At 44.3% G+C, this 13,453-nt stretch overlaps 1 protein-coding gene across 8 annotated transcripts in view; it reads left to right on the top strand.

Moving 5' to 3' along the window:
• TUBGCP4 (tubulin gamma complex associated protein 4) overlaps nucleotides 1-13,453 on the top strand; it is a 60,989-nt gene that overhangs the window by 39,703 nt on the left and 7,833 nt on the right. For 5 of the 8 annotated variants that reach the window (XM_017546284.2, XM_037744833.1, XM_037744818.1 and 2 more), the window contains 4 exons: nucleotides 10,178-10,228; nucleotides 10,651-10,756; nucleotides 12,290-12,397; nucleotides 13,102-13,243. In XM_017546284.2, coding sequence (XP_017401773.1) covers nucleotides 10,178-10,228; nucleotides 10,651-10,756; nucleotides 12,290-12,397; nucleotides 13,102-13,243 — 407 coding nt within the window. The remainder of the gene's footprint in view (nucleotides 1-10,177; nucleotides 10,229-10,650; nucleotides 10,757-12,289; nucleotides 12,398-13,101; nucleotides 13,244-13,453) is intronic. The other 3 variants (XM_037744819.1, XM_037744828.1, XM_017546310.2) reach the window with 1 other exon arrangement.

The raw sequence follows: 13,453 nt of genomic DNA, 5'->3' as shown, positions 1-13,453 counted from the left end.
GTCTAGGTCTCGGTCTCCCCCTCCTTCTCTGTCTCGGTCTCCCCCTCCTTCTCTGTCTCGGTCTCAGTCTCCCCCTCCGTCTCGGTCTCGGTCTCCCCCTCCGTCTCGGTCTCCCCCTCCGTCTCGGTCTCCCCCTCCGTCTCGGTCTCCCCCTCCGTCTCGGTCTCTGCCTCTGACTCCATCTCCGTCTCTGTCTTGGTCTCCCTCTCCATCTCAGTCTCGGTCTCGATCTTCCATTCTGTCTAGATCTCGGTCTCGGTCTCCCCCTCGGTCTCGCTTGGTCTCTGTCTCGGTCTCGGTCCCCCCCTCCGTCTCGGTCTCAGTCTTGGTCTCCCCCTCCGTCTCGGTCTCGGTCTCCCCCTCCGTCTCTGCCTCGGTCTCGGTCTCGGTCTCCCCTCCGTCTCGGCCTTGGTCTCGGTTTCGGTCTTGGTCTCCCCCTCCATCTCTGCCTCAGTCTCGGTCTCGGTCTCCCCTCCGTCTCGGTCTCGGTCTCCCTTCCGTCTCAGTCTCAGTCTCCCCCTCTGTCTCGGTCTCCCCCTCCATCTCGGTCTTGGTCTCCCCCACCGTCTCGGTCTCGGTCTCCCCCACCGTCTCGGTCTTGGTCTCCCCCTCCGTCTCAGTCTCGGTCTCGGTCTCCCCCTCCGTCTCGGCCTCGGTCTCGGTCTCCCCCTCGTTCTTGGTGTCGGTGTCAGTGTCGGTCTCCGTCCCCGTCTCCGTCTCTCACCACGTCTCCGTCTCCCCTCCATCTCTGTCTTCCCTCCCGTCTCCATCTCCGTCTCCCCCCATCTCCGTCTCCCCTCCCCCTCCGTCCCCATCCCCCTCCCCGTCCCTCTCCCCTCTCCCCCTCGCTTTCCCCTTTCCCTCCCCTTCCCTTCTACTTCCCTTTCCTTCCCCTGCTCCTTCCCTTTCCCCTCCTCCTTCCCTTTCCCCTCCTCTTCCCCCCTTTCCCTTTCCCCTCCCCTTTCCATTCTTCTTCCCTTCCCCTGTTCCTTCCCCTTCCCTTCACCTCCCCTTTCCTTTCCCCTTCCCTTCTCCCCTTCTCTCCTTCTCCTCCCCTCCCCTTTCCGCTTACCCCTTCTCCTTCACTTCTTTCCCTCTCCTTCCCCTCCCCTTCCCTTCCCCTCCCCTCCCCTTCTCTTCTCCTTCACCTCTCCCCTTTCCCTCCGTTTTCCCTCCCCTTCCTCTTTCTTTCTCTTCACCTTCCCCTCCCCCACCCCTCCCCTTCCCATACCCCTTCCTCTTCCCTTCCGATACCCCTTCCCATACCCCTTCCTTTCTCCTTCCCCTCCCCCATCCCTCCACTTCCCATACCCCTTCCCCCTCTCCACCCCTCCCCTTCTGATACCCCTTCCCCTCCCCTTCTGCTTCTTTCCCCTTCCCCTCCCCTTCCCCTTCTTCCCCTCCCCCACCCCTCTCCTTTACTTACCCCTTCCCCTTCCTCTTTACCTTCCCCTTCCCTTCTTCCCCTTCCCCTTTCCTTCACTGTCACCTTCCCTTTTCCCTTTCCTTCTCCTTCCCCTTCCCTTCCCTTTCTCTTTGCTTTTCCTTCCCCTTCCCTTCACCTTAACCTTTCCCTTTCCAGCACTTTCCCTTCCCCTTCCCTTCACCTTTCCTTCACCTTCACCTTTCCTTTCCCTTCGCCTTCCCTTGACTTTCCCTTTACCTTACCTTCACCTTTCTCTCCCCTTACCTTCCCCTTCCCTTTCATTTCCCTCTCCTTCCCCATTCTTTCCCCTTCCCTTCCCATTCCCTTATCCCTGCCCTTCCCCTTCCCCTTCTTGTTCCCCTTCCTTTCACATTTACCTTCTCCTCTCATTCACTTTTACCTTCTCCTTTCCCTTCCCTTACCCCTTTCCCTTTCCCTTCCCCTCACCTTCACCTTCCCCTTCCCCTCACCTTCCCTTCCCCTTCCCTTTCCCTTCTCTTCCCTTTCCCTTCCCCTCACCTTCACCTTCCCCTTCCCCTCACCTTCCCCTTCTCCTTCCCTTCCCCTTTACCTTCCCCTTTCCTTCCCCTTCCACTTCTTATTCCCCTTTCCTTCAACTTCACCTTTTCCTTCACCTTCCCCTTCTGCTTCCCCTTCACTTCCCCTTCACATCCCCTTTTGCCTCCTTTCACCTTCCCCTTTCCTTCACCTTTCTCTTCCTCTTCCCTTTCCTTCCCCTTCCCCTCCCATTCTTCTCCCCTTCCCGATCCTTCCTGTTCTCCTTCCCCTTCATCTTTTCCTCCTTCTTCCCTTTCCCTTTTCATTTTCATCTTCCCTTTCCCTTCCCCTTCCCCTTTGTTTCCCTTTCCCCTTCCCTTCACCTTCCCTTTCTCATTCCTGTCCCTGTCCCCGTCCCTTCCCCATCTCTTCCTCTTCACCTTCCCTTTCTCCTTCCTCTTCCCCTTCCCTTCTTCCCCTTCCCCTTTCCTTCACTGTCACCTTCCCCTTCCCCTTTCCTTCACCTTCCCCTTCCCTTCTCCTTCCCTTTCTGTTCTCTTTCCCTTCCACTTCCTCTCCCCTTTCTCTTCCCTTCCCCTTTCCCTTTCCTTTCACCCAGGCTGGAGTCAACCTCTGCCTCCTGGGTTGAAGTAATTCATGTGCCTCAGCCTCTTGAGTAGCTGGGACAGCAGGCCTGTGCCAGCATTCCTGGCAAATTTTTTTGTATTTTAATAGAGACGAGGGGTTCACTCTATTGGCCAGGCTGGTCTTGAACTTTTGGGCTCAAGTGATCCTTCTGCCTCGGCCTCTGAAAGTGCTGAGTGTACAGGGTGAGCCATCACGCCCGGCAGGTACTTCTAATTAAGCAAGCCAGTCCACCCACTAAAGACAAAACCTCTACTAGAGTTTTTGAAACGTAGGACTAAAAAGCAGTGCATTTATGTCAGTGTTTGGAACTGCTAAGAGCATCAAATCTCCACGGGTTGGAAGCACAGGAATGTATTATAAATATGATTTCCCTTTCTAGTCACTGTCTCAAAAACTCTTGGTCCTCAGAGATAGAGCTATGATGTAGACACAGAATGTTCGATCTTAAAATGGCTGTGAAGTATCGTTTAATTTGACTCTTTGTGGGCAAGTAAATATCTAAACGACCCATGTTTCTGTCCTTTCAAAATTTTAAGACGTTGCCTCACCCCCATCTAAAGGCCAAGGCAGGTTTAGTCTAAAGGGGTTGGTATCAGTTCCTTTCATCTTTAAAAATGTATTTCTGTTGTTTTATCATTTTTGTTGTAAATCTTTGGAAAATATAATTAATGGAGGAAAGTAGAATTGTACTAAATTAAAAACAATAGGAAAAATTGTTTTTTTCTTGTGAAACTTTGCTAGGAGTTATATTTCCAGTTTGTAAAAATGGTAAGCAAACTGAAGCACAGACTCTTTTAAGTTTCTTAGAGTTATAGCCAGTAGACTTTGGAAGGCGTTATTGGAACTATAACAGCCCACGGTAATAAAAATAAATTGTGTGCCCAGAAGGAAAAGTGGGGAGTCTTTTGTAAATATGCGTTATACTTATCCTTTTTGAGACTTTCTCCCCTTTAAAAAATTTTTTCTTTAAAGTATATATACTATGTGAATCTATTTCTGTAAAGTTCAAAAACGGGCAAAGTGAATCTAGTGCTAGATGTTAGGACTGTATTTGCCTTTAAGTCAAAGGAAGGGGCATGAGTGGGGCTTCTAGGGTGCCAGTAACACTTGGTTTGTTCCACTTCTTGATCTGGGTGCTGGCAGTAGAGGTAGTCAATTTGTAAAAATGTTCAAGCTATGAACTTATGACTTGTACTTTTCTGTATGTATTTTAGTACTTCAACAAAAAGTTTTAAAATTCTTAAATACTTAATAATTCTTATTTTAATTATGTCTTTAGTTTTTACTGCTTACATAGAGAAATAGTGGTATTACTTTTTGTAGGTTAATCTTATACCTTGCAACTTGTTGAACTCTTTTAAATTCTAATAGTCTGATTCTATCAGCTGTTCTAAGTAGATGATCATACCATCTGCAAATTAGATAACTTTCCTTCTGTGTTTATTTTTTATTTTTTATTTATTTATTTTTTTGAGATGGAGTTTTTTGCTCTTGTTACCCAGGCTGGAGTGCGATGGCGCAATCTCGGCTCACCACAGCCTCCACCTCCTGGGTTCAGGCAAATCTCCTGCCTCAGCCTCCTGAGTAGCTGGGATTACAGGCATGCGCCACCATGCCCAGCTAATTTTTTGTATTTTTAGTAGAAACGGCGTTTCACCATGTTGACCAGGATGGTCTCGATCTCTTGACCTCGTGATCCACCCGCCTCGGCCTCCCAAAGTGCTGGGATTACAGGTTTGAGCCACCGCGCCTGGCCCTGTTCTTATTTTTTGAGAGGGGGTCTTGCTATGTTGCCCAGGCTGATCTTGAACTCCTTGGCTCAGGAGTTTCAGTTTCTTCTGTGAGCCACCATACCCAGTCCAATTTTTATCATAAGCAGATGTTGAATTTTATCTTTGTGTATCAATTAAGGTTCAGTTTCTTGCTCTGGGTTCTTTTTCTCCTTTAGTCTATTTATATGATAAATTTCTGGTTAGATTTTGAGATGTTGATTCTTTTTAAGATCAACACTGCTTGATTGTGACGTTTTACATCTGTATTCCCTAGTTGTATTAGTTTGTTCTCATGCTGCTAATAAAGACATAGCCAAGACTGGGTAATTTGTAAAGGAAACTGGTCTAATGGACTCACAGTTCCACATAGCTGGGGAGGCCTCACAATCATGGCTGAAGGGGAATGAGGAACAAAGTCACGTCATACATGGCAACAGGCAAGAGAGCTTGTGTAGGGGAATTTCCCTTTATAAAATCATGAGATCTCATGGAATTTATTCACTATCACAAGAACAGCATGAGAAAGACCCACCCCCATGATTCAATTACCTCCCACCAGGTCCCTCCCACTGTGTAGGAATTATGGGAGCTACAATTCAAGATGAGGTTTGGGTGGCCACACAGCCAAACCATATCAGTAATGAAATAAGATTATACCCTTCTTGTCCTGTATTTTGCTTATATTTTTTTGGACTAGAGATTCTATAATCCTCATAAACTGGGCTAGGTAGGTTTTGTTCTTTTTCTGTTTTTTAGAACAGTTTATATAAGACAGGAATTCTTACTGAAAGTTTGAATTTACCTGAAAATTAAGCTAGATATTTTAGGAGGGAAGACTTAACTAGTTGAGTGTATTTAAAACCTATTGACATAAAACAATTATTTCTTGTACTAATTTTGGTATTTTCTAGGAATTAACTTACTTCATCTAGATTTCATTTTTTTGAAAATCTGACTGTAGTCATTTGTTTTATTTATTTAGAATTTATTTTTATTGTTGTCTTACTATTTTCAAAGAACAAGCTTTTTTTATACTTTTCTCTCTCTCTCTCTCTCTGTGTGTGTGTGTGTGTGTGTGTATGTGTGTGTGTGTGTGTGAGAGAGACAGAGTCTCACTGTGGCCCAGGTTAGAGTGCAGTGACATGATCTTGGCTCACTGCAACCTCCACCTCCTGGGTTCAAGGGATTCTCCCATCTCAGCCTCCTGAGTAGCTGGGATTACAGACATGTACCACAACACCCAGCTAATTTTTGTATTTTTAGAAGAGTTGGGGTTTCACCATTTTGGCCAGGGTGGTCTCGAACTCCTGACCTCAAATGATCCACCCACCTCAGCATCTCAGAGTGCTGGGATAACAGGTGTAGCCACTGGGCCTGGCCTTTTCTTTAATTTAAAAAAAATTTTTAGAGACAGCTGCCTGCTCTGTCACTCAGGCTGGAGAGCAGAGGTGCAATCACAGGTCACTGCAGCTCGACCTGTGGCCTCAATCGATTTTCCCATCTGAGCCTCCCAAGTAGCTGGGACTAGAGGTGCACACCACAGTGCACCATGGCTGGCTCATTCATTTTTTGTTTTTGTTTTTGTTTTTTTTTGTTTTTTTGAGACAGGGTCTTACTCTTCTTACTCTCTTACCCAGGCTAGAGTGCAGTGGTGTAATTATCACTCACTGCAGCCTCCAATTCCTGGGCTCAAGCAACCCTCTCTTCTACCTAAGTCTCCCAAAGTGCAAGGATTATAGGCATGAGCCACAGCACCTGGCCTTTCATTTTCTTTTTTCTTTTTTTTTCCCCAAAGATTGGGTCTTGTTCTATCTTCCAGGCTGGAGTGGAATGGTGTGATCATAGCTCACTGTAATCTTGAACTTTTAAGGTAAAGCAATCCTCCTGCCTCAGCCTCCTGAGTAGCTAGGACAAGGGCAAAACACCATGCCCCGCTAATTTTTAAAATTTTTTGTAGAGATGGAGTCTCAGTATGTGGCCCAGGCTGGTCTAGAACTCTTGGCCTCAAGCAGTCATCCCGCCTCAGCCTCCTAAAGTGCTGGGATTACAGATGTGAGCCACCATACCCCAGCACTGCGGTTTTGACCTGCTTCATTTCTGACCTGGGCCAGTTCATCACCCATTCTTAGGCAACCTGGTGGTCCTCTGCTCCCACATGGTCACCATATTGATGCCGAATTTATTATGGACACATGATTGGTATAGCACGCTACAGCCCAGAATTCCTAGACTCAAGTGAAACTTCTGCCTCAGCCTCCCAAGTAACTGGGCCTCTAGGCGTCTGCCACTGTGCCCACCAGGCTTTTTATTTTATTTATTTTATTTTTATTTTTTGTGAGACAGAGTTTCACTTAGTCACCGAGGCTGGAATGCAGTGGCGCAGTCTCAGTTCACTGCAGCCACCTTCTCCTGGATTCAAGTGATTCTCCCATCTCAGCCTCCCAAGTAGCTGGAATTACAGGTACCTGGCATCTTGGCCAGCTAATTTTTGTATTTTAATGGAGATGGGGTTTCACCATGTTGGCCAGGCTGGTCTTGAACTCCTGACCCCAGGTGATCTGCTGGCCTCAGCATCCCAAAGTGCTGGAATTGCAGGTGTGAACCACTGCACCTGGCCAATTTTATTTTTTAAATATATATTTTTGGGTGAGACACAGTGGCTCATGCCTGTAATTCCAGCACTTTGGGGGGACCAAGGCAGGCAGATCACTTGAGGTCAGGAGTTCAAGACCAGCCTGGCCAACATGGTGAAACCTTGTCTCTACTAAAATAAACTACAAAAATTAGCCAGGTGTGGTGGTGCCTATAGTCCCAGCTACTGGGGAGGCTGAGGCAGGAGAATTTCTTGAACCTGGGAGGCAGAGGTTGCAGTGAGCTGAGATGGCTCCACTGCACTCCAGCCTGGGCAATAGAGCAAGACTCCATCTCAAAAAAACAAAATAAAAGATATAGATAATTTTTTTGAATTCTCTATTTCATTGATATCTGCCTTTTTATTTTCTTCCTTCGTGTTTTTTTTTTTAAGTTACTCTTTCCCAGGTTGAAAGGCTTGACTTCTTTATTTTTAACCTGTGTTTTCTGAGAAATATATATAAAACTTTACATATTATTTTGACTGTGTCTCACAAGTTTTTGGCATGTAGTGTTCTATGTTTTATATAATCCTAATTAATTTTATGATTTTTTAACGAAGGAATTTGTTTTAATTTTATTGCATTATAGTTGGAGAACAAAGTCTATATGATACTTATTCTTTGGAATTGGTTGCATGTTTTTTAATGGACTAATACAGGGTCTGGTTTTTGTTTTTAACTGTCCTGCGTATGCCTGGAGAATATATATTCTGTCTAGAGCGTATGTTCTTTTTTTCTTTGCTTTTTTTTTTTTTTTTTTCCCAGACAGAGTCTCGCTCTATTGCCCAGGCTGGAGTGCAGTGGCACGATCTCAGCTCACTGCAGCCTCCGCTTCCTGGGTTCAAGCAGTTATTCTGCCTCAGCCTCCTGAGTAGCTGGGACTGCAGGTGCATGCCACCACCCCCAGCTATTTTTTGTATTTTTAGTAGAGGCGGGGTTTCACCATATTGTTCAGGCTGGTCTCAAATACTTGGCCTGAGTGTATGTTCTAATTGCACATTTTTAGGATATATGTGAAGCATGTGCATATTTATAATAAATATATATTTATTGTTTTTCCTTTTATTTATACATAATGTCCTCTGTATCACCTATGAGATATATATAGATATTATATAATTGATACATATATATAATTTTTTTTTTTTTTGAGACAGCCTGTCACCCAGGCTGAGTACAATGGCATGATCTGGGGTCACTGCAACAACCAGGTTCAGGCAATTCTCCTATCTAAGCTTCCTGAGTAGTTGGAGTTAAAGGCATGTGCCACCACACCTGGCTAAGTTTTGTATTTTTAGAAGAGATGGGGTTTCGCCATGTTGCCCAGAATGATCCCGAGCTCCTGAGTTCAAGTGATCCGCCTGCCTCGGCCTCCGAAAGTGCTGGGATTACAGGTGTCAGCCACCACACCCAGCCTAATATATTCTTTACTTTGATTCTATTTTATTAGTTACTAAGATCACTATCCAGCTTCCTTTCAGATCATATTTACCTGATGTCTTTTTCCATCCTTTATTTGCAACCTTTCCATGTACTTTCATCCCACCCTTGCTACCCTCCCTGTCCCCAAGCATCCACTGATCTCATCTACTCCCTGTCAGTCTAGGTTAGTCTGCATTTTCTAGAGTTGATAAAAATGGAATCATGCAGTATGGACTCTTTTGGAGGAAGAGACTAGGCTTCTTTTACTCAGCATAATTGTTTTGAGATGAACCTATGTTGCATTTATCAATGGTTTATTCCTTTATATTGCTTAGTAGTTTTCTGTTGTTTATACCAGTGTGTTGATCCATTCATCTGTTGATAGATGTTTGGGTGGCTTCTCCATTGTCTTTTCATTTGCATGCAATGACTAATGAGGTTGAACATTTTTTCATGTGCCTCTTTGCCCATTTTGTATTGGGTTTTTGTTTTCTTATTGTTGGATTTTAAGAGTCTTTTATATATTCTGGATTTAAGTTCTTTAACAGATAAGTGACAAATATTTTCTCACAATTTATGACTTGTCCTAAAAGTTGTTAATTTTGATGAAATCCAGTTTACCTTTTTTTTTTTTCCTTTTATGGATCATGTTTTTGGTGTTATGTCTAGGAACTCTGCCTAACTAAAGGTAACAAAGATTTTTCTCTTCTGTTTTCTTGCCGAAATTTTATAGTTTTCAATTTTATACTCAGGTCTGTGATTGATATCTTGGATCTATGTCTCTGCCAAAACATCATGAATTGTAATCCCCAGTGTTGGAGATGGGGCGAGGTGGGGCTTAGTGGGAGGTGATTCGATCGTGGGACAGTTTTTCATGAATGATTTAGCACCATTCCCCTTGGTACTGTCCTTATGATAGTAAGTACTTGTGAGATCTGGTTATTTAAATGTTTCCAGCATACCAAGTAAAACATTTGAGGTAGCAATTTAAAAAAATTAAAAAATTAAAAATTTTTAAAAAAAAAGGCCAGGCGCGGTGACTCAAGCCTGTAATCCCAGCACTTTGGGAGGCCGAGGCGGGTGGATCACGAGGTCAAGAGATCGAGACCATCCTGGTCAACATGGTGAAACCCCGTCTCTACTAAAAATACAAAAAATTAGCTGGGCGTGGTGGTGCGTGCCTGTAATCCCAGCTACTCAGGAGGCTGAGGCAGGAGAATTGCCTGAACCCAGGAGGTGGAGGTTGCGGTGAGCCCAGATTGCGCCATTGCACTCCAGCCTGGGCAACATGAGTGAAACTCCGTCTCAAAAAAAAAAAAAAAAAAAAAAAAAAAAAAAAAAAAAAAAAAAAAAAAAAAAAAAAAAAAAAAAAAAAAAAAAAAAAAAAAAAAAAAAAAAAAAAGAAATACAAAAACTTTTTTTTCCCGCTTGCTCTCTCTTGCTCCTACTCCTGCCATGTGAGATCCCTTTGCCTTCTGCCATGATTGTAAGTTTCCTGAGGCCTACCCAGAAGCCAAGCAGAAGCCACTATGCTTCCTGTACAGCCTGCAGAACTATGAGCCAACTAAACCTCTTTTCTTTATAATTACCCAGTCTCAGGTATTTCTTTACAATGGTGCAAGAACAGAATAACACAATGATCCTTTTGGGTAAATTTTTCTATGTGGGGCAAGGTATATATTCTTCTTTTAATACATTGCTGGATTTGTATGGAACCATTCTTGGCAGGAGTTCTCACTGTAATGAAATTTGTCTCTGTTTGGTGGTTGTTTTCACAGCATCTCTGGAAGTTGATGGTAGAAGAGTCCGATTTACTGGGTCAGCTGAAGGTAATGGCTGAGCTGTTGTAATTCTTACAATGATGCCGGTAGGCAGTGACTTCCATTCCCTGACGTTTTCTGAGAACACTGGTTGCCTATACCCAGACTTCCAGAGTCAACTCATTTGTTCTTATCCAAGTGAGCAAACTATACCTAATGTTACAAATCTACTGTCATACAAAGATTTGGGAGTGTACTTTTTCTGGCATAATATAATTATGTTGCTATTGAATAAATAAGGCCAAATAGACACCAGTCATCCTGCTATGTGGAACTTAATATACTTCTTTGAAATGTCCAATGCCTATATCCTTTTGTAGTTTGGGCTCAAGTTGATGAAATTGGAAATTACTGTATACTTGTAATTCCTCAGGACAGTGAGGAGCTCCTGTCTTGCTTTACTGAATTGTAAGTTAAAATTCTTTCCTCAGATCATTAAAGACTTTTACCTTCTGGGACGTGGAGAACTGTTTCAGGCCTTCATTGACACAGCTCAACACATGTTAAAAACACCGCCCACTGCAGTAACTGAGCATGGTAATTGTGGCCCTGAGAATGATCAACTGATTGACATTGCAGGGTATTTCTTGGCTGCTCCTGACCCTTTTAAGGCTTGCTCCACATAAGAGCAGGCTGGTGAGTTACAGAGCAGTGGCTTCCCGAGATGGAAGGCCCTTTTGCAGGTAGGCTTCATGCTGGGGTCATTGGGAACAGTGTCTTGGTCCATGACCCTTCCTGGAAGAGTTGGTACAGACCTTCAAACCAGGTATTTTTTTCTCATTGGACTACAGCCACATATATTTTATGGGGCATATTGGGACTCAGCGCCTCTAGTAGTGTTGTAGTAGAATTCTTTAAGTGTGAATGATGGAAACGTCACCCGAGCTAGCCTAGTTAGGAAAGGGAAATTGATTTGCTATTGTATCTAAAACTCCAGTGGGACAACTTGGATTCATATTCATTCTCTCTCTCCCTCTCTCCCCCGACCCCCGTCTCTCATTCATATCTTGTATATGTCTCTTGTGAACTCTTTGACCTTCTGGAAACATGACCACCAGCAGCTCCCAGGAACATGCCTCACAGTGTCCTCTTCTAAAGGAACCAAACCTGATCCCTCTTGTTGCAAGTTAGAGAATTCTACAGAATTCTCTAGGTTTTGATTGGCCCAGCCCACATGACATGCCTATTCTTATATCAGTCAAAGAGGTCAGAACACTAGGCTATGCCTAGTTGAGTGAAGTGGCCACCCCTTGACCAACTCATGGCCATTCCTATTCAAACTGCATGAATAGAGTTGGGTAAGGATCGAAAAAACTAAAATGGGAGAAAGAAAATACATACACACAGGCTGATTTTTTTTCTAGCTCAGTAAAACCTTAGATGTCCACGGTACTTACATACTACAAATAAAAGTACTTGTGGTTGCAAATATCAGAAAATCCAGTTCATACTCACTTAAAGCAAAAGGAAAGAAGGAATGTATTGATTCTCATAACTGAAAAGCTCAGCAGTGTGATGGTTTTTGGCAAAGCTTGATCCAGTGACAAGTGTGGCACCTTTAGGACTTGGTATCTTTCCATCTTTCACCTCTTCCTTCTCAGACAGGCCTGCTCTGTATGGTAGCAAGATAGTCTAGCCAAGTTACATTCTATTAAGCCCCTGTTTATCTTGAAGAAAGAGCTGTACTAAGAGTCTGAATAGAGCCTCTGGATTGGCCTGGCGTGGTTGTGTTACTATCCCTAAACAATATAGCATAACAAAGTAGAGTATTACATTCCACTTGATCATGCCTACATCACTTGGCTACCCCTAGAATCGGGTGTTGTCTAACACTAACCCACTGGAAATACGTGAACTGTACTGAGTAGGGATGATTCTCCGAGGAAAATCAGGAGGCAGTTTGTTACCAGCAGGAAGAGAAGGATGGACGGATGTTAGGCAAATGCAACAGATGTCCACTGTGTCCCACTGTTAGTGTTGGGCATGCTGGGGAGGAAGTGGAAAGCTGCAGGAGTCTGGGCTTGTTCTATAGGCAGGCGTCCTTGTCAGCCCGCGTGTTCTTTCTTGCAGATGTGAATGTGGCCTTTCAGCAGTCAGCACACAAGGTATTGCTAGATGATGACAACCTTCTCCCTCTGTTGCACTTGACAATTGAGTATCACGGAAAGGAGCACAAAGGTTTGCCATTCCTCCCTGCCACCTTAGAGTTCCTACTGGTCATACCCATTTTCCCATCTCTGCTTCCAGCCCCTGCCATAGAAACCATATAATTTTGGATCTTAGAACTCAGCTAGTACAGTACTATAGTTTTATACAGAAGAAAAGGGAAGTCCAGAAAGGCTATGTGAGATACCCAGGCCATGTTTTGGGGGCGTTGGGGATTTGTTTTTGGTCATGCTGCTAGAATGGTCCCTGTTTTATTTATTTCCAGCCTCCAGATTTTAAGGCTGAGGAAAGAATCTCTAGAAGACCTCCCAAGAAAACCTCACAAAGAAGTTTCCTTGCCCTCTTTTTTGTGTCACCTGTAAGCTTCTGACATCGCAGACTCCAGCGAGCTCTCGTTTCTTTTCTTTTGGAGATGGAGTCTAGCTCTGTCGCCCAGGCTGGAGTATAATGGTGCATTTTTGGCTCACTGCAACCTCTGCCTTCCAGGTTCAAACAATTCTTGTGCCTCAGCACCCTGAGTAGCTGGGACTACAGGTGCACACACCACCACACCCAGCTAATTTTTTATTTTTAGTAGAGACAGGGTCTCACTCTATTGCTCAGGCTGGTCTTGAACTGCTTGCAAACTCATTTCGTGAATGTTATTCACTTGCTGAGTCTCTGATTCTTGATTTACCAAGTCGTTATCTTTTCTTTTTTTCTTTTCTTTATCATAGCAGATGCTACTCAGGCAAGAGAAGGTCCTTCTCGGGAAACTTCTCCCCGGGAAGCCCCTGCATCTGGCTGGGCAGCCCTAGGTCTTTCCTACAAAGTACAGTGGCCACTACATATTCTCTTCACCCCAGCTGTCCTGGAAAAGTGAGTATTTCTGAGTTTCTTTCACAGGTAAATATAACCCACCTTACTTGCAAGGGAAAAAACTAGCAGGAATAGAATTACTGAGAGAGCAAGCTGTGGTAGCACATGTCTGTAATCCCAGCTACTCCAGAGCCTGAGGTAGGAGGATCCCTTAAGCCCAGGATTTCAAATTCATCCTGGGCAACATAATAAGATCCCATCTCTTTAAAA

This window comes from Cebus imitator, unplaced genomic scaffold (genome assembly GCF_001604975.1).
Source record: "Cebus imitator isolate Cc_AM_T3 unplaced genomic scaffold, Cebus_imitator-1.0 Scaffold9, whole genome shotgun sequence".
Classification (NCBI taxonomy): domain Eukaryota; kingdom Metazoa; phylum Chordata; class Mammalia; order Primates; family Cebidae; genus Cebus; species Cebus imitator.
Note: the sequence above shows the minus strand (reverse complement) of the source record. Positions and strands in the feature narration are given on the sequence as shown.